The sequence below is a fragment of the Palaemon carinicauda genome, chromosome 40, assembly GCF_036898095.1.
Source record: "Palaemon carinicauda isolate YSFRI2023 chromosome 40, ASM3689809v2, whole genome shotgun sequence".
Taxonomy (NCBI): Eukaryota; Metazoa; Arthropoda; class Malacostraca; order Decapoda; family Palaemonidae; genus Palaemon; species Palaemon carinicauda.
The window spans coordinates 15,500,712-15,520,566 of record NC_090764.1 but is presented as its reverse complement, the minus strand read 5'-3'; the positions used below and the strand labels follow the sequence as shown (position 1 = coordinate 15,520,566).

Below are 19,855 nucleotides of genomic sequence, written 5' to 3'. Positions count from 1 at the left end.
TTCAAACTCTTGTAACCCTAGGCTTTCGGGTCCTCCTTATGCTGAGCTTTCGAGTCCTTGTTACACTGAGCTTTCGGGCACACGTGACCCCAGCTTTTGGGGTCTCCTGACCCTGCGCTTTCGGGCTCTCTAGACCCTGAGCTTTCAAACTCTCGTAGCATGGAGCCTTCGGGCTCTCTAGACCCTGAGCTTTCAAACTCTCGTCGCATGGAGCCTTCGGGCTCTCTTGACCCTTGTTAGGCTAAGCCTTTGTGCTCACGTGACCCTCGTTACACTGAGCCTTCGGGCTCTCGGGACCCTCGTTATACTGAGCCTTCGGGCTCTCGTGACCCTCGTTATGCTGAGCCTTCGGGCTCTCGTGACCCTCGTTACGCTGAGCCTTCGGGCTCTTGTGACCCTTGTTATGTTGAGCCTTCGGGCTCTCGTGACCCTTGTCATGCTTAGCCTCTCTGCTATCGTGACCCTCGTTACGCTGAACCTTTGGGCTCTCGTGACCCTCGTTACGGTGAGCCTTCGTGCTCTCGTGACCCTGGTTATGATGAGCCTTCGTGCTCTCGTGACCCTCATTACGCTGAGCCTTCGGGCTCTCGTGACCCTCGTTACGCTGAGCCTTCGGGCTCTCGTGACCCTCGTTACGCTGAGCCTTCGGGCTCTCGTGACCCTCGTTATGCTTAGCCTTCGGGCTCTCGTGACCCTCCTTATGATGAGTCTTCAGGCTTTCATAACCCTGAGCCCTCAAGCTCTCGTCGCTCTGAGCCTTCGGGCTCTTGTCACCCTAGGCCTCTTGGTCCACGTTACACAGAACCCTTGGACTCTTGTGACACAGGGTCTTCGAATCTTCATCGCTCTGTGCCTTCAGGCTCGCATGACCCTGGATCTCTGGGCTTATGTTACAATTTACCTCCGGGTTCTCGTCGTGCCAAACCTCTTGGCTCTCGTGACTTCGAATCTTTGGGATCTCGTCTCCCGTGGGCCTCCGGGCCTACTTTACGCAGAACCCTAGGGTTCTCGTGACACAGCCTTCAGGCTCTTGTGCCCCTGAGCCTCCGGACTCACGTTACGTTTCTGGGCCCACGTTACGCAGAACCCTTAGGTTTTCGTGACGCACAGCGTTCGGGTTCTCGTTGCCCTGAGCCTCTGGGCTCTCGTGACCCCGAGCCTCTGGGCTCACGTTACGTTTTTCCTCTGGGCTTTCGTAACTTGAAATCTCCGGTATCTCATTACTCTTAACCTCTCGGCTCTCGTGACCGTGAGCCTTTGGGCTCTCGTGGTTATGAGCTTTCGAGCTCTCGTCACGTTGAGCCTTTGGGCTCTTGTGACTTTCGGGCCTTAGGACCCTCGTCATGCTTAATCTAGGGGCTCTCTTGACTTAGGGCCTTCGGGCTCTCGTTGCATTGAGTTTTCAGGCTCTTGTTGCAGTGAGTCTTCAGGTTCTCGTGACTTTGGGCCTTCAGCCTCTTGTGACTTTGGGCCTTCGGGCTCTCGTGACTTCAGGCCTTCGGGCCATCGCCATGTTGATATTTTTTATTCTCGTGACCTTGAGCCCTCGGGCTTCCATCTTGCTACGTTGATCCCCCGGAATCTCGTAGCCGGATGACTGCTCTCTGCTGCGGCATCACATGAGTTACATCACTCTACAGTCCAGCTGGAAAAGTAAAATGCTATAAGTCCAAGGGCTCCAATAGGGAAAAATAGCCCAGTGAGGAAAGGAAATAAGTAAATGATGAGAACAAGTTAACAATAAATCATTCTTAAAATAGTAACAATGTCAAAACAGATATGTCATATATAAACTATAAAAAGACTTATGTCAGCCTGTTCAACACAAAAACATTTGCTGCAACTTTGAACTTTTGAAGTTCTACTAATTCAACTACCCGATTAGGAAGATCATTCCACAACTTGGTCACAGCTGGAAGAATGAACTAACTGAACGACGATGCCAAAGATTAATATCTAGTTCAGGAATAAGAAATTTAATAGACTGTAAGTTTCTGTTCAACAAATTAAGATGAGAATCAGCAGCTGAAGACCAGGCATGAGAACAATACTCAAAACAAGGTAGAATGAAAGAATTAAAACACTTCTTCAGAATAGGTTGATCACCATAGAAAGACTTTCTCAATAAGCCAATTTTTTGTGCAATGGAAGAAGACAAAGACACATACCTAATGTGTTTCTCAAAAGTAAATTTGCTGTTAAGAATCATACCTAAAATTTTAAAAGTGTATGACAAAGTTAAAGAAACATTATCAATACTGAGATGCGGATGTTGAGCCACTGTCCTTGACCTACTTAATCATACTTTGAGTTTTGTTAGGATTCAACTTCATACCCCCATAATTTGCACCGGGCAGTAATTTTAGCTAGATCTCTATTAAGGGATTTAGCAACCCCAGATCTACATTCAGGGGATGGAAATGATGCAGAGAGTAGCATCATCTGCATATGCAACAAGCTTGTTTTCTAGGCCAAACCACATGTCATGTGTATATAGTATGAAAAGTAATGGGCCAAGAACACTACCCTTTGGAACACCAGATATCACATTCCTATACTCACTATGGTGCCCATCAACAACAACTCTGCGATCTATTACTTAAAAAAACAATAATAATGCTAAGAAATGACCCACTCACTCCCAACTGTTTGAGTTTGAAAACAAGGGTCTCATGATTAACACGGTCAAAGGCAGCACTAAAATCAAGGCCAATCATACGAACTTCCTGACCACAATCAAGGGATTTCTGTAGAGCATAGGAGATTGTAAGAAGGGCATCACATGCTCCAAAGCCTTTACGAAAACCAAGTTGCAAACTAGGGAATAGATGATTACCTTCAGCAAACCTAGTAAGACGTTTTGCTAGAAGACGTTCAAAAACTTTAGATAATATGGGAGTTATGGACTTGAGCTACCACACACACATTTATATAGAGGAGTAACATTACCAATTCTCCAACAAGTGCTAAAAGCTCCTCCTCTTGCTAACTTGCGCAAAATAACAGATAACTTTGGCGCTAAGAAATCTGCAGTCTTTATAAAAAGCAAGGGGAAAAATACCATTTGGGTCTACACCTCCGTAAGCATCAAGGTCCGTCAACAGAGCTTTAATTTCACGAGGTCGAAAAGCTAAACTAGTTAGTTTAGCTTCGGGAAAACAGGAACGAGGAAGTTAAAGTTTCGCATCGCTCTGTTTACTGTCAAAATCATCAGCCAAAAGGGTTACCTTTTCCTTTGGACAGTGACCGACTTAGCCATCTGGTTTAAGTAAAGGAGGAACTGTTGCATCTAAACCAAAGAGTGCAGATTCTAATAGATAATGAGTGTTGATGGCTATATCCCTTCCGGGAATCCAGGTTATTCATTACTCTTCTACCTTCCCATAACCAGACATACTGCATATGGGGTCTGCCTTCATAGGCAGTTCCTTCTCATCTTTTCAATCAGAGGTCTTAAATTTTTAAAAGATACTTGGACCGAAAGCTTCTCATAAATGAATCCGTTTCTTAGAAGGGAATATTAAAAACTTATGCCAATTTTGCCAATCGTAGATGAAGAAATACACACTTTTTTTGTCTTTCATAGGAAGGAGATGATCTCGGTTACGAACGTTTTCAATGTTCTCCAACCGATTTCTGGTCACAACCATAATTTGAGCTACGCCTGTATGATCCTCCGGCTCCCCGGTCTGTGTTACTAGTCTGTAGATGAACTAATGCATGTTTGTTCCAACACGGAGTACTTACCTCGAACTACTTTCTTAGGAGTACCTGGGATCTCCTCCCATCCGACCAGAGTTTTGTGTAGTTTACCCTACTTCCGTGTTCTGTGAGGGCTAACCTCAGGCGGATGGATATGTGCCGAGGCTAAGCCCAGGTCAGGAAGCGTGCTAGCTTGGGCCTCGACCCTCAGTAAGTTCTCTGGTCGCGTCGCGATATCATCTCGACGCTCTCCTTATCTCAGTGCGACCCTTTGTGTCCCACGTGGTCTCCACGCGGTATCCCTGTGCTTTCCTTTTGTGTCCCCGCGGTCTCGCGCGTTAACCTTTGGCTTTCCCTTTGTGTTCCCGCGGTCTCACTTGTTAATCTTGTGCTTTCTTATTCTTTCCCGCTGCGTTCCTGTGTCTTGCGGTGTTTTGCTAGTGCGTGATGGAGCATTCCTGCCGTTGTCCTGGGCCTATGGCCGGGAAGTCGTGTGGTGCGTTCCTGTCCAAGCCGGAGGTACACCCTCACTTCTTGTACTCGTCGTGCAGGGGCAGAGTTTGTTCCCTGTCGATCACATGCCCAGAGTGTGAATCGTGGAGTGAAGTACAGTGGGTGCAATTCGGTACGAAAAAGAAGAAGTCTTCCAAGAGGTCGCCCAAGAAGGCTAGCACCTCTTCTCCCTTGACGTCACCAGGAAAGCCTCCGGTAAGAGTTTCTCTACCACCTTCCCCTACCCAGAGTAGGGGACGAGGTAAGTCCGTTATTCATGATAGCGGGGTAGCAGCTTCATTCCAGGCTAGCGGGGGGCCTGAAGGTGAGTGTAGTGGGGGTTCTAGAGACGGTGCCCTGGTGCTTGCTGGTCACGTCTCATCGGATGACCCCATGTGGAGTAAAAATGTCCCTGCCTCTTCGCCCGCATCATGGGCATGTTTTTCAGGTACCTCCGCAGCTGAAGGCGCCCCCAAGAAGGAAGTCTCACTCCCGTCAGATCACCTCGAATGGGTACCTCCGAGGACGCCCTGCAGGTCCCCGTTGAGGTTGGAGGAAGGCCTCGGAACCTGGTTCCCCAACGTGGGCGCCCACGCTCTCCCCCAGCGCCGCCGTCCTCACTACCGGATGTGTTTCTCTAGCCCACGCCTTCCGTGGTCCATCAGGTCGTTCAGCCACCGGCTCTTCATGCCCCTGCCCCACGGACGAGTTACGGAGAGTGTTCAGATTTGTCGGTAGCAGCGGTCTCCAATTCCTCGGAAGGTGAAGCCCGGAAGAAACCCCGTCGGAGGCGTGAGAGGTCCCGGAGGAGGCATTCCCGTTCTCACTCACGCTCCAGGTCTCGCCACTGAAGAAGACGATCCAGGTCCCCCAGGAGGAAATTCAGGAGGAGTAGATCGCCGGGGGAAGAATGGGTGGTCATTCCCCGTAGTAAGCTCGTCGATTTTACTTCGGTCCCGAGCACCTCAGGTTGGCGCCCTAGAGACAGGTCCCTGGAGAGGTTCACCTCCAGCCACAAGCTCGAACCTCGGAGGGACTCGGCCTCGCTGACCTCATCGGACAGGCGTAAGACCGCGAAGGTCCTGACTCAATCCGCCCTGCGGAGGGAGTCGCCCCTTCGGTCGGGCAGCCTCGTCTCGTCCTCTAAAGTAGCGCCTCAGCGATGGGAGATGGAGAGATGGCTTCCTCCGTCGGGCAAGCCCACGGAAGCCTGGTCCTCCACGACGAAGGACAGACCTAGGACGGAGGCCCTTGCCACCACGGAGGCCCCCGTCGGTGGAGCTCCGTCTAGAGAGGCAGGCTGCCAGAGGAAGGACGCGGACAACAACTTAGATGGCGCAGCAGCGGAGGACTCGGCATATAGGAGGGTGATCGGGCTCATTAGGAGACACCACAGGCTAATGGAGGCCCCCGTCCAGCAAAGACCTTCGTTAGCTCTTCCGGTGGCCAGGGACGTGAGGCTCGGTAGAGCTCACGTCAACAAGATCGTGGCTAACATTGCAGAGGCCCCCAAATCACAGAGTTCCTCAAAGTCGCTCCAGGGCCTGAGGTCCCAGAGCAAATTTTACCTGCCAGAGGGACAGCGGCCAGGGGCCTGCAAGATGGAAGCCTCCCTCGAAGTATTAGGCCAAGGAGCACCAGAAGACAGAGCCTCGACAGCCCCATTCTGCTTCTCCCAGTCAGAGGCGACGATGATGGAGGAGATGGCTAAGGACCTAGCCAACGTCGCCTCCTGGCTGGACTGGTGGGCGTCCGCCCTCGTAGGAATCCAGTCCTCCTACGACCTCTCAGTCCCGGGGAATCAGGCTCTACTGAAGGAGCTGATTATCTCGGGAGGTAGAGCGCTTAAGTTCTTATCCTACCAGTCCCTAACCCAATCAGCCAACTGGGTTCTTCGTAGGAGGGACACTGTCCTGAATAAGATGACCAGACGGATTCCGGACAGGGAAGCGAGGGCCCTGAGGAGCCTGCCCCTGTGGGATGATGCTCTCTTCCCCTTGAGGGCAGCAGAGGAAATTATGGAGAAGGTCCAAAAACGTAAAGACGTGGGTGAACCCAGACCCCAGTCACTGCGGAGACCCATCCACAGAAGACCTCCGTCAGATGTTCCTCCTCCTCCTAGGGCCTCACCTAGCCAGCCCAGGAGAGACGCCCCAACAGCTTCTTGGTCGCAGCCTTCGCAGCCCTCCTCCCGTAGGGGAGCAGCTTCAGCCCCGGCCTCCTTTAGGACTTCAAACGCGGCCTCCAGGAGAGGACCTACAAGTCGATCCTCCAGAAGGAGATAGGGAGAGAGGCCCCCTACTCCTGCCCAAACCTCAGGTGGGGGGATGCCTCAGACGTTTTTGGCAATCATGGAAGAACCACTGGGCAGACCCGTGGACAGTAACAGTATTAAAGGAAGGGTACAGGTTACCATTCCTAGCAGAACCCCCGCCCTTAATTCCAGATCTTCGGGCGGAATGGTTAGCTCCCAAGGACCCCTTGAAGAGGACAGCCTTGCAAGAGGAAGTCTCAGCGATGCTGGCGAAGGGAGCGTTGGAAACGGTACAAGAACCGAGCCCGGGCTTCTACAGTCGGCTCTTCCTAGTGGAGAAGGCAACGGGAGGCTGGAGGCCGGTCATAGACCTCTCAGTCCTCAACAAGTTTGTGTGCAAGACTGACTTCAAGATGGACACCCCAAAGTCGGTCCTGGAGTCCTTGAGGGAAGGGGACTTCATGATGTCCATAGACCTCAAGGACGCATATTTCCAAATTCCAGTTCACCCCTCCAGCAGAAAGTATCTTCGGGTGAAATGGGGTGCCCAGACATTGCAGTTCAAGTCCCTCTGCTTCGGACTGTCCACAGCACCTCAGGTCTTCACGAGGGTCTTCGTAACAGTCTCAGTTTGGGCGCACGAACGGGGCATCCGCCTGATTCGTTATCTAGACGACTGGTTGCTGCTTTCATCCTCAGAGGTAGTACTGAGGGAACAAGGCGCAGAGCTACTGCAATTCTGCAAGGTTCTGGGCATCACCATCAACCTGGAGAAGTCTCATCTGTCGCCCTCCACAAGGATGACCTACCTAGGGATGGTCCTAGATTCCCGTTTGGTGAGAGCCTTTCCCTCGGGGGAGAGGCTGGACAACTTGGACCAGATCCTCCGCCCCTTCATATCGGGACAGCCCAGGAGGGTGAAGGACTGGCAGAGGTTAATAGGCCACCTCGTATCATTGGAGAAACTGGTTCCCCAAGGAAGGCTCAAACTCAGAAACGTCCAATGGAATCTGAAGGAACTCTGGAACCAGAAGGATTCCCCTCACAAGGTGGTTCCCGTTCTCCCGGAAACGAAGGAAGTCCTGGAATGGTGGCAAGACCGAACGAACACCCTCAAGGGGATGCCCTTCACAGCCGAGCTCCCCAAAATGCTCCTGTTCACAGACGCGTCCAAGGAGGGGTGGGGTGCCCATCTCCTCGGAAGGTCAGCAAGAGGCAGTTGGACGGAGGTAGAAAAGGCCCAACACATAAACGTTCTAGAGATGAGGGCAGTTCGAAGGGCGTGCCTGCAGTTCGTCAATCTGCTCCAGGGAAACACTGTGGCACTGATGTGCGACAACGCCATGGTGGTGGCATACGTAAAGAAGCAGGGAGGACTGAAATCGAGGGAATTGTGCGATCTCACGTTGGAACTTCTGGATTGGGCCGAGTCAGAGCAGATCACTATCACAGCGAGGTTCATTCCAGGAAAAAGGAAAGTCCTGGCCGACGGCCTCAGCAGGATGGGACAAGTGGTAGGAACCGAGTGGTCCCTGCACCCAGAGGTAGCCAAGCTCATCATCCAGAAATGGGGCTCGCCGATGGCTGTTCTCCTGTCCCAGACCCAAAAGTGGCGTTAGAGGACGCCTTCCAACATCCCTGGGACAATCTAGACGTATACGCCTTCCCCATTTCGCGATGCTCAGGCAAGTCCTCAACAGGGTGAGGAGAACGGACAACCTGAGGATGACTTTGGTAGCGCCCTGGTGGCCGGAGAGAGGGTAGTTCGCGGACCTAAAAGAACTACTGTGCCTTCCGCCGTGGCCTCTCGGACAGACCGGACCTTCTCCGGCAGCCCCACTTCCAAAGGTTCCACGAGAACCCTCGGTCCCTCCGCCTTCACGCGTGGTGGTTATCGAGCGTCTCCTGAGGAAGGAAGGCTATTCAGCAGGAACGGCAGAAAGGATGTCTGGATATCTGAGGCGTTCATCGGCAGCGGTATACCAAGCTAAGTGGGCCACTTTCACGAAGTGGTGGTGCTCCAGGAACATCAAGCCCATGAGGGCCTCCATTCCGGAGATTGCGGACTTCCTGGTATACCTCAGGAACGTGGTCGGTATGTCTATTCCAGCCATCAAGGGAGTCCGTGCAGCCTTAGGCCAAGTCTTCCTCCTGAAAGGCATTGACCTGGGGTCCTAGAGGCATATTTCGATGCTCATCAAGAGTTTCGAGCAAGCGTGCCCCCCTCAAGCCGTCAGAGTGCCGCAGTGGGATGTGGCGAGGGTCCTGAAGATGGTAAATGAACCCCCGTTCGAACCCCTGAAAGACATCATGGACAGGGATCTCACCCTTAAGACTGTTTTTCTGTTGGTGCTGGCTTCAGCAAAAAGGGTGGGGGAGATTCACGGACTGTCTTACGAGGTCTCACACTCGAAGGGCTGGAGTGAGGTTTCCTTCAAGTTCGTCCCGACTTTTGTAGCTAAGACCCAGAATCCAGCGGTTTGGGATCCCAGGTTCGAGGGCTTCTCTATACCAGCAATTCCTCGTTCAGACAACCCGAAGGACTTAAACTTCTGCCCTGTCAGAGCCGTAAGGAAATACCTGGAGAGGACTGCTAGACTCCGCCCTGGTATCAAGAGCCTTTTCGTCTCCACAGGTCCAGTGAAGAAGCCGGTCTCGAAGAACACTATATCCTTCTGGCTGAAACAGGTGATTATCAAGGCTTATAGTAGTGTGGGTGTTCCCCTACCGGGTAAACCCAGGCCCCACGACATTAGGTGTCTAAGTACCTCCTTAGCTTTCGAAAAGAACATGGCAGTGGGTCAGATCCTAAAAGCTGACACCTGGGCTAACCAGTCTACCTTCACGGCTCACTATCTGAAGGAATGCTCTAGGAAGTCCCTAGACGGGTTCTCAATAGGAACAGACATCTCCGCGCTCCAAGCGATTTAACGGCATAGCCCCAGGTACAATCGCGGGTAGTAAGGCCAAGAGACACAGGTTCGTTTCCCTAAAACCCCTTGCACTTCCTTCCCCCTCTTCCACTCGAAGATAGACTCGGGTAGCCCCTGAGCCAGCTCTCAAGACACGTGATCATCGAAAGGACATGTATCCAAGGAATTCTTGCACAGGTGAGTTACTTAGACACTAACATGAGCTCTTTGTGTAGTTTCTCCTATGTTTCGTTTTCTGATCAGCTCTGAACCTAGCCCCCTATCTAGGTTCCACTCATCCTGCTTAGCTAGGTCTATGGGTCGAGAAGGACACTCCCATCTCCTAAAGTGTAAGTCTCCTAAGAAAGTAGTTCGAGGTAAGTACTCCGTGTTGGAACAAATCACAAATTTTAAGTAATTTGTATTTTTCCTAACAGTTCTTACCTCGAACTACTTTCGGGTAATGGCCCGCCCTTCCTTCCCCGGGTGCCTTACTGACCCTTCAGGTAACTAAGCAACCAAGAACTTACTGAGGGTCGAGACCCAAGCTAGCACGCTTCCTGACCCGGGCTTAGCCTCAGGGCACGTATCCATCCGGCTGAGGTTAGCCCTCACAGAAAACGGAAGTAGGGTAAACTACACAAAACTCTGGTCGGATGGGAAGATCCCAGGTACTCCTAAGAAAGTAGTTCGAGGTAAGTACTGTTAGGAAAAATACAAATTACTTAAAATTTATGATGTTTCCTGTCTAACAATAGATTGAAGATACTGTACGTCTCAATCTTACCATTTGGAAGTAGTTGTGTGTGTTCGGTAGTTACTGACTGGTCTATTGCCTGAAAGCGATCACTTACGAGATTCGCTGTAAAAACATAATCAGTAGTGGCTACCCTGGTTTACTGATCTGTATCACACTTACTCTGCCAACCCCCACTGGATTGGTGGCAGTTGGAGAACAGGATCTACCCCACCTTCATAGTAGTAGCGTGCAATTGGTTGCATGTCTTGATATCAACTTGAGATATTATTACCGATAATTGACTTTCGCTTGAGAGTCAAGGTCGCTTGTTTCACTCAATGGAACTTGCTAGGCTTTTAGGTGGAGGGAGCAACAGTCACAATCCTGGGGTATTGTAGACCACCCTACTGGGCAATTGGTTGACCAGGTAGTCCAGTGCCCTTCCCATTATTCCATGATCGAAGGGGGGAAAAATCATTCCTCATGGGTCCACTGGCACCTCAAGTCCAAGTGGAATCAAGCAAGCGATTCCCCGAACACCATGTTTCAGCTAAGGTCAGGGGAACTGATGGACTTCAAATGGTGAGTGGCAGACGAGAATCTCCTCAAAGAGTTTGATCTTTAAGTCCATGCTCTGGAACCGATGCTCTTTGGATGCATTGAAAGAAGAGGGGGGGGGGGGGCATATACAACACCAAACCATCTCCTTCCTTTGGTCCGAATCAGAAAGGTACCAGCATATAAATCTCTTAAAGAACCCTCTGGCAGTAGGGTAGAGATACTCAGATGGGTGGAAGACAACTTGGTGGCCCTGTCTGTTTGCTTCATTCCAGGCAATAGGAATGTGCTTGCAGACAATTTGAACAGCTATTCAGATAGTGGGCTCTGGGGGGTTTTTGAATCATCTGGTAGCTAACTATTGCAAGTCCTGACTTTGTGGGGCTCTCCGACTATGGAACTCTATGACAAGATGCATTCCAACAATGGTGGGACAGCATTGATATTTTTGCTTTTCTCCTGTCTTGTCTCATGAGAGGTCAGAATAATCGAGAACTTATCACTCAGTCTGATAGCTCTGCAGAGTGGTTCTTGGACCTTTTGCAGCTCCTGAAAGAGCTTCCGAAGGAACTACGGTACCTCAACGACACAATTTACTCTGACAACCACATAACCAATAGCTTCCACAAAGCCGTAGCTTCACTTCAACTTCACTCCCGGAGACTGCAGCATCTCACTTAAAGAGGCTTTTCCTAATGAGTTGCGGAAAGGATGTCTGGACTCGTCAGACTCTTCATCGTCAGTCTACCAGGCTAAGTGGTCTGTTTTATGTGGTTGGTGTTATGGAATGGGTATCACTCCCTTCGATGCCTCTATTCTAACAATAGCGGAGGACCTTTTATACCCTGGGGAAGAAATGCCTCTCTTGATTTCGACAGTCAACGGCTACCGCTCAGCCTTGAATCTCGCCTTTAATCTGAAGGGAGTAGCTATTTCTTCTTTGTTGGAATTTTTTCTCCTCATATGAAGTTATTAGGTGACTTGTCCTTAGTTGGAGGTTAGACCTCCTTGGAATGTGGTTTGAGTCCTTCAGTCTCTGAAGGTAGCACCCTACGAACCATTATGCCAGGCAATAGATCGCCACCTAACTATGAAGACAGTGTTCCTACTCGCTTTAGTATCGGCCAAAATAGTTAGTGAACTGCATGGTCTATCAGGCGACATCTCCCATTCAAGGGGATGTCTCAGTACTCTCAGATTTCTATGACTTGAGATCCTATTACTAACCAGCTACATTGCTAGCATCACAAACACACAGCTTGCGCAGGCTGCTTATCGTGCAGAGCACAACTATTTTAGCGAGGGCAGGGTTCCTACCGCCTATGATCTGTATTGTATGGAAAAGAACCTTGGGTCAAATGCCAAAGGCAGTTGGCACGGACTTCCTCTTCCTGAGAGGTAAGTCATCCCCTATAAACAGTGTAGGGTTTGTATTTAGTGACGGAACAAATGACAAATTTGAAAGTAATTTGTATTTTTTCTAACTATACAAACCTGGAACTATTCCTACAAATTGGTCCGCCAGCCCTATCCCCCAAGAAAGTCCTGCCCGAAAGCAAAGTGGGTGCTCAGCCCAAGTGTGAGTGAGCAACGTAGCTGGTTATCCCCACCCCTCCTGCTACAAGCGGTTAGGTTGTGTATCCCTTGCTAAGATTCTCAAGACTCTTTTTTTCAGCTTTGCCGAAAGAAATATCTCCTATAAATAGCTCCAGGGTTGTATTGTTAGGAAAAATACAAATTACTTTCAAATTTGTCGTATTACTTTAGAAAAATGTGATATTTATGAGAATTAATTTGTTTAGTAGTTACAGATATTAGTTTGCCAGACTTTGAACCAGTTAATAATATAAGGTACCGCTTGACTTCACTGTACTTATTTAGTAAGCTATTAAAACAATGGAAGATTTAGACTGCTTTTTGGTCTATTACTATAGTGGTTTATGTTGAATAAATCAATCGTATTATTAGCATAATTTTTTTCACAGGATGCTAAGTAATCCAGATATGGTGAAGAGGGCCCGTAAACTTATAACCTCAAAGAAAACTACACCTAGTGTAAAAACTCCACCAACTGGATCCCGCCCCCAAGTAAAACCTGCTGTTAGGAAGGCAGGATCTACACCAAGTAAAGTATCCAATACATCAAATAAATCAGCAAGCTCAAGCCAGTCCAGTGCCTCAAGCAGCAGTAGTAACAAAGCGTCTACCTCATCGACTACTAGTACAAAATCTGTCAGTAGCAGTAGCAAACAGGTCAACAGTACCCCTAGTGGCTCTAACAAGACACCATCACAAAAGCCAAAGTCTGGAATACCAGAAGATAAAGGGTCACCAGTAAGTACATGTTTAATTCCACTAGATTTTCTTTTGTGTTGCTGTTTTTTTAAGGTCTATTAATGTTAGTGAAATAGTCACTTTACTAATGATTATGTAGAAATGTCTTATTATATCTATTAACTACTGTTTGTTCCAACACAGAGTGTTTACCTCAAACTACTTTCTTAGGAGTATCTGGGATTCTCCTCCCAACCGACCAGAATTTAGTGTAGTTCCCCTATCTCCGTTTTCTATAGTGGGTCCCTCTGTGGCGGATGGATACTCGCCCTGAGGCGACCCGGGTCAGCATGCGAGAGCATGGAGCTAGGTCTCGGTCTTCAGTAAGCTTCTGGTCGCGGCGTAGTTCACATCTCACCGCTCTCTCACATCCCGTCCGACCCTTTGTGTCCCTACGTGGATACAGCGTGTTTACCCATTCCCTTTTACCCTTTCATCCACCTCCTATCCCAGTGTTCTTGTGTTGCTTGGTGTGTTAGTGCTTCCATATGGAATCCCAACGTCGTTGCCCCGGGCCTAAGGCCGGTAAATCGTGTGGTGCATTCCTGTCGAAGCCGGAGGTGACCCTCATTCCTTGTGCTCCTCGTGCAGGAGTAGCATGTGCTCCCCGTCCGCCACGTGTCCGGAGTGCACGTCCTGACCAGAGATCCAGTGGGCCTTGTACGCTACTAAGAAGAAAAAGGCTCCGAAGAGGTCTCCTAAGAAGGTGGGCGCCGTGTCGCCCTTGGCTTCACCTGCCACTCCATCGGAGAGAGGTTCCCCGTCACCTTCCCCTACCCAGAGTAGGGGACGAGGTAAGTCCGTTGCGGGGAAGAGGCCCATTGCCGCTCCCCATGAGTCTGATGTAACTGATGTGGGGGGCTGTTGTTGATTCGCAGACGTGTGGGGGGCCTACTGGGGGGGGGGGGGGGACTGTGCTCGGGAGATGAGGTTCTGGTGCATGCAGGACCCGTCTCGACCGAAGACCCGGTGTGGGGGAAGACAGGATCGGCTCCTTCCCCCGCGTCGTGGCAGTGCATTTCAGGTACTTCAGCGCCCGGGGGAGAAGTAGACAAGGAGAGGCAGCCTACAGGTTCGTCGGACCCCGACTCCATTGTTTGGACGGCGCCTAGGACGCCCTTCAGGTCACCGATGCACCAAGAGGAGGAGTTCGACGGCTGGTTCGCGTCTAGGAAGGCGCTATGGACTCCCCCGGCGCCGTCGTCGACGCTCTCGCCCGACTTTATGCAGCCGTTCACGCTGGTGAAGCAGTATGAAGACCCTACATCATCGTTGGAGGACTCAGAGGACTCGGCGAGTTCTTCTTCCGTCTCTTCCTCTTCCTCCTCATCATCATCGTCAGACTCGTCCTCTTCGGAAGACTCCGACCCCTGTGAGGCGAGAAGGAAACGGAAGAGGTCCCATAGAAGGAAATCTCGCTTCCGCTCAGCCCCGTCCAGGAAACGATCGAAGACCTCCAGGAAGAGGAGCAAGAAGGGGCGTTCGTCCAGGGATAAGTGGATCCGAGTGACGGTTCCCCGTAGCGGGCTGATCAGGGCGGCCGCCGCTCCAGTATCTTCCGTGTTGCCCTCTAGAGCCGCTCCTTCGCCCTTACCGCACGTGTCGTCCGCTCGGTCCGCCCGCCGGCCGAAGCCGCCGACACATGTCGACTTCGCCATGCCTTTACCCGCTAAGCCACCGGCTCCATCCGCCCAGCGGAGAGAGCCGCTGCTTCGGTCCAGTAGCATGGCCCCCATCCCCGGTACCACGGCAGCTCTGTCCAAGCGCCCTGGCCAACCGGCGGCTCACCGTGGACCCCTGGTCCCACGGAGCTCCCCAGGAGGAGGTAGACCCATGTCGGCTACCTCTGTCTCGGCGGATCCAACCGTGTTAGAGGTATCCGCGCCATTGGATCGGCGAGAAAGAGATGACCTAGCCTCCCACGTGGCCCCATCCGTGGTCGGCGATGCACCCGACTCGGAGGATCGAGTGGGGGAAGGCCTGATGGACGGTGGAGAGTGCTCAGCGGACGAAGTTTCTTTCTATAGGAAAGTGCTAGCCCTTATTAGACGACATCACAGACTGGACGACCCGAAACCTTCGACAGAGCAAGCCTGGCTCTCAGGTCTGGGAAGAATGGTCGACAACCCCGTCCAACAAAAGCCATCGCTAACCCTCCCGTTGGCCCCAGACGTTAAGTTGGGGATGGACCACGTGGACAGGTACGTCACGGGTCAAGTAAACTCTCAGGGCCCAAGGGTCCTTCAAGCTGCTGCCGGGGTTAAGAACCCAGAAAAGATTTTACGTCCCGCGCAGTCGAAGCCGTGATAGCCACCCTCAACCAGGGCGGTTCGGAAGACAGAGCCTCCTCTTCCCCAGTGTGCTTTTCTCCAGCCGAGGCTTCGATTATGGAGGATGCGGCCCAGGATATAGTGAACGTCACGTTGAGGTTAGACTGGTGGGCATGCACCTTAGTGGGCTTTCAGCTGTCCCATGACCTGGCAGTACCTGAAAACCAGACGCTACTCCAGGAACTGATCCGCTCAGGTGGGAAGGCAATGAAGTTCCTCACCTTCCAGTCCCTCACACAGACGGCCAACTGGATCTTACGGAGGAGAGATACTGTTCTCAATAAGTTGATACATAAGCTCCCCGAAGGGAAGCGAAGTTCCTGAGGAACTCCCCAGTGTGGTGTGACTCCGTCTACCCCCTGAAGGCGGTGGAGGAAGTTATGGAGAGGGTGCGAAAGCTCAAGGAGGCAGGAGATCCCAGGCCCCTGCAGCAAGACGTCCCGCTCATAGAAGGGCTGCGCCGGATGGTCCCCACACTTCTACAGCACAACCTAGACGAGACTCCCCTTCGTTGTCCTGGCGTCAAGCGTTGCAGCCCCCCCGTAGGGGAAGTACCACTCCTCTGGCCTCCTTTAGGCCAAATTACTCCAGCTCCAGGAGAGGCCGTTCTATCAGCGCCTCCAGGAGGAGGTAGGAAGAGAGGCCCCCTACTCCTGCCGAAGCCTCAGGTAGGGGGATGCCTCAAACGTTCTTGGCAAGCATGGTGGGACAACGGGGCGGACCCATGGTCCGTGGCAGTCTTGAGAGAGGGCTAGAGTTCCCTTCCTAGCGGGCCCGCCCCCTCTGATCCTCAACCAACGTGAAGAGTGGTTAGCACCCAAGGATCCCTTGAAGAAGGCGGCATTACAAGAGGAGTCAGCCATGCTGAGCAAAGGAGCATTAGAACTAGTCAAGGACCCGTCCCCGGGGTTCTACAGCAGGCTCTTCCTGGTGGAGAAGGCGACGGGGTTGGAGGCCGGTCATCGACCTCTCGGCCCTCAAGTTCATAAGCTAGACCGACTTCAAGATGGACACTCCGAAGTCGGTGATGGCAGCCTTGAGGGAAGGGGACTTCATGATGTCTCTGGACCTCAAGAACGCATACTTTCAGATCCCTGTCCACCCCTCCAGCAGGAAGTTCCTAAGGGTGAAGTTGGGTTCCCAGTCGTTGTAGTTCAGAACCTTATGCTTCGGGCTGTCGACAACTCAGCAGGTCTTCACGAGAGTCTTCACAACAGTGTCAGTCTGGGCTCACGAGAAGGGGATCCGCCTGATCCAATACCTTGACGATTGGTTGCTGCTTTCAGCCTCGGAGGAAGCACTGAAGGAGCAAGGCGCGAAGCTTCTATGGTTCTGCAAAGACTTGGGATCACCATCAACATGGAGAAATCACAGTTGATCCCCTCCACCAGGAGGACTTACCTGGGGATGGTCCTGGACTCCAAGTTGGGGAGAGCCTTCCCCTCCACAGAGAGGCTCGAGAACCTAGACCGGATAATCCTCCCCTTCCTATCGGACATTCCAAGGAGAGCCAAGGACTGGCAGAGGTTAGTGGGCCACCCGGTATATTTAGAAAAGCTAGTCCCTCGGGGGAGACTCAAGCTAAGAACGGTTCAATGGAACCTGAAAGAACTCTGGTCCCCGGGGAAGTCTTCGCACAAGATAGTCACCATTTCCCCAGAGACGAAGGAGACCCTGAAGTGGTGGGTGACAGGGCGAACACCCTCAGCCATTCGCGACCGCCCCTCCAGAGATGTTGCTCTTCACAGACGCGTTGAAGGAGGGGTGGGGAGCCCATCTCCTTGACAAAACAGCGAAGGGAAAGTGGTCTCCCGAGGAGAGGAGCTTGCATATAAACGTCCACCTTCTTCGGGGGAACATGGTGGCGCTCATGTGCGACAATGCCACCGTGGTAGCCTACGTGAACAACCAGGGAGGACTAAAATCAAGGGAGTTGTGCGACCTCACATCAAAGATCCTGGTATTGGTTGAAAGGGAACACATCGAGTTCACAGCTAGGTTCATTCCAGGGAAAAGGAACGTCCTAGCTGGTGGCCCTAGCAGGGTGGGTCAAGTAGTAGGATCAGAGTGGTCCCTACACCCGAAAGTGGCCCAGACAATCATCCTTAAGTGTGGGTTGCCGGTGATGGACCTGTTCGCCACAAAGCTCAACGCCCAGCTCCCCGTGTTCTGTTCTCCAGTGCCAGACCCAGCAGCAGCGTTCGAGGACGCTTTCCAGCACACTTGGGATGGTCTCGACGTGTATGCCTTCCTTCCCTTCGGGACCCTCAGACAAGTCCTTAACAGGGTCAGATGCGCAAAGAACCTGCAGATGACTTTGGTAGCGCCCTGGTGGCCGGAGAGAGAGTGGTTCGCGGACCTAAAGAAGTTAGCGGTCCTCCCACCGTGGCCGCTTCCGGACAGAGAAGACCTTCTCCGTCAGCCCCACTTCGAGAGGTTTCACGAAAACCCTCAGTCCCTCCGCCTACACGTGTCGAGGTTATCGAGTGTCTCCTGAGGAAGGAGGGATACTCGTCTAAGACCGCCGCGAGGATGACTGGATATCTGAGAAAATCCTCAGTCTTGGTCTACCATGCTCAGTGGGCCGCATTCACGAAGTGGTGCGCCTCCCAGAACCTCAGGCCGTTGGATGCTTCTATTTACAAGGTATGGACTTCCTAGTTCACCTGAGAGACGACCTAGAGCCATCAAAGGAGTCCGAGCCATGTTGGGTCAGGTTTTTCTCCTTAAGGGACTCGATCTAGGAGCTTCCCGGCAGATCTCGATGCTCATTAGGAGCTTCGAACACTCGTGTTCTCCACGTTCCTGTACCGCAATGGGACGTAGCCAGAGTCCTTAAGGCCCTTTCAAGGCCACCCTTCGAACCCCTCAGGAACATTCATGACAAAGACCTTACCCTTAAGACAGTCTCGGCTTGGCCTCTGCTAAACGAGTCAGTGAGCTCCACAGGTTGTCGTACAAGGTTTCGCACTCGAAGGGATGGAAGGACTTAAGTTTCATTTTTTGCCTGACTTCGTAGCCAAAACGCAGAATCCTGCTTCCTGGGACCCCAGATTCGAAGGTTTTTTGGTCCCAGCAATTCCGCGTTCAGACAATCCTGGAGATTTACTGTTGTGTCCAGTTAGGTCAGTTAGGAAATACCTGGAAAGGACAGCCAGACTTCGGTCGGGGATTAAGAGCCTGTTTGTCTCTTCGGGAACACCATCTCCTTCTGGTTGCGACAAGTCATAAAGAAAGCCTATGACAGTGACGGATCCACGGTGCCGGGCAGGCCACGCCCCCACGACATTAGAGGTCTGAGCACATCATTGGCCTTCAATAAGAATATGGCAGTGGGCCAGACTCTGAAAGCGGGTACGTGGTCTAGACAGTCCACTTTTACGGCCCACTACCTGAAGGACTGTACAAGGAAGTCTCTGGACTCCTCCTCCATCGGCCCAGTCATTTCCGCTCTCCAACAGGTTTAAGGTTGAAGCCCCGGGGTAGCCCGTGGGAAGTAATTCCAAGCGACACAAGTTCCTTCCTTACTATCCCCCCTGTTCCTGCTTCCCCTCTGTTCCCTTTCCCATGTGAGAATCGTTCATTGGCGAAGCCCACGTTCGGCGAGTTTCACAGAGGTGAGTTACATAGACACTAGAAAGTTTTTTGCATAGTTCTCCCCGAGTCTCCTATCCCGTTTTATTGTCAGCTAGAACCTAGCCTCCTATCTAGGTTCAATCAATTGAAATCCAGCAGGTCTTCCGGCTCGTAATTCCACCCCGCCTCCTAAGGTGTAAGTCTCCTAAGAAAGTAGTTCGAGGCAAGTACTCCGTGTTGGAACAAATCACAAATTTTAAGTAATTTGTATTTTTCCTAACAGTACTTACCTCAAACTACTTTCAAGTCATTGCCTTCAAGTCATTGCCCGCCCATCCTTCCCCGAGTGTCTTACAGGAGTTTGATACCATAAATATCAAAAGCTTACTGAAGACCGAGACCTAGCTCCATGCTCTCGCACGCTGACCCGGGTCACCTCAGGGCAAGTATCCATCCGCCACAGAGGGACCCACTATAGAAAACGGAGATAGGGGAAACTACACAAAATTCTGGTCGGTTGGGAGGAGAATCCCAGATACTCCTAAGAAAGTAGTTCGAGGTAAGTACTGTTAGGAAAAATGCAAATTACTTAAAATTTATGATATTAAGGTAATGGGTCCTTCTGCCTGCTCAAATACCAGAGGGCCTATCATAACCATTGCCATTATCTCTCTTAATGAGAATGAAGATGTTCAAGAGAGTTGAGAAGGTTTACTATACAGAGTCAAGGCCTGTATACCTGTGATTGCCTCAAACTAAATTCTGTAATACACTTGCTCTTTAACACTGTTGATCTGACCTGAAATCATCATGGGCTCCAAATTGTATTCACTACATGTCTGAGAGGGCCCAAACCAGAGCTAAATTCAACAGTTCTGTATGATTCACCACATGAATAGTAAACAACATGTGGCATCTTGTGTACCATTTGATACTCTCTTCTCAAAACAGCTTAAAA

The 19,855-nt window shown here is 51.3% G+C and overlaps 1 protein-coding gene across 2 annotated transcripts in view; it reads left to right on the top strand.

Moving 5' to 3' along the window:
- Window positions 1-19,855, top strand: part of LOC137631545 (serine-rich adhesin for platelets) — a 127,519-nt gene that overhangs the window by 8,027 nt on the left and 99,637 nt on the right. For both annotated transcript variants that reach the window (XM_068363328.1, XM_068363327.1), the window contains exon 3: window positions 12,643-12,991. In XM_068363328.1, the coding sequence (XP_068219429.1) occupies window positions 12,643-12,991 (349 nt within the window). The remainder of the gene's footprint in view (window positions 1-12,642; window positions 12,992-19,855) is intronic.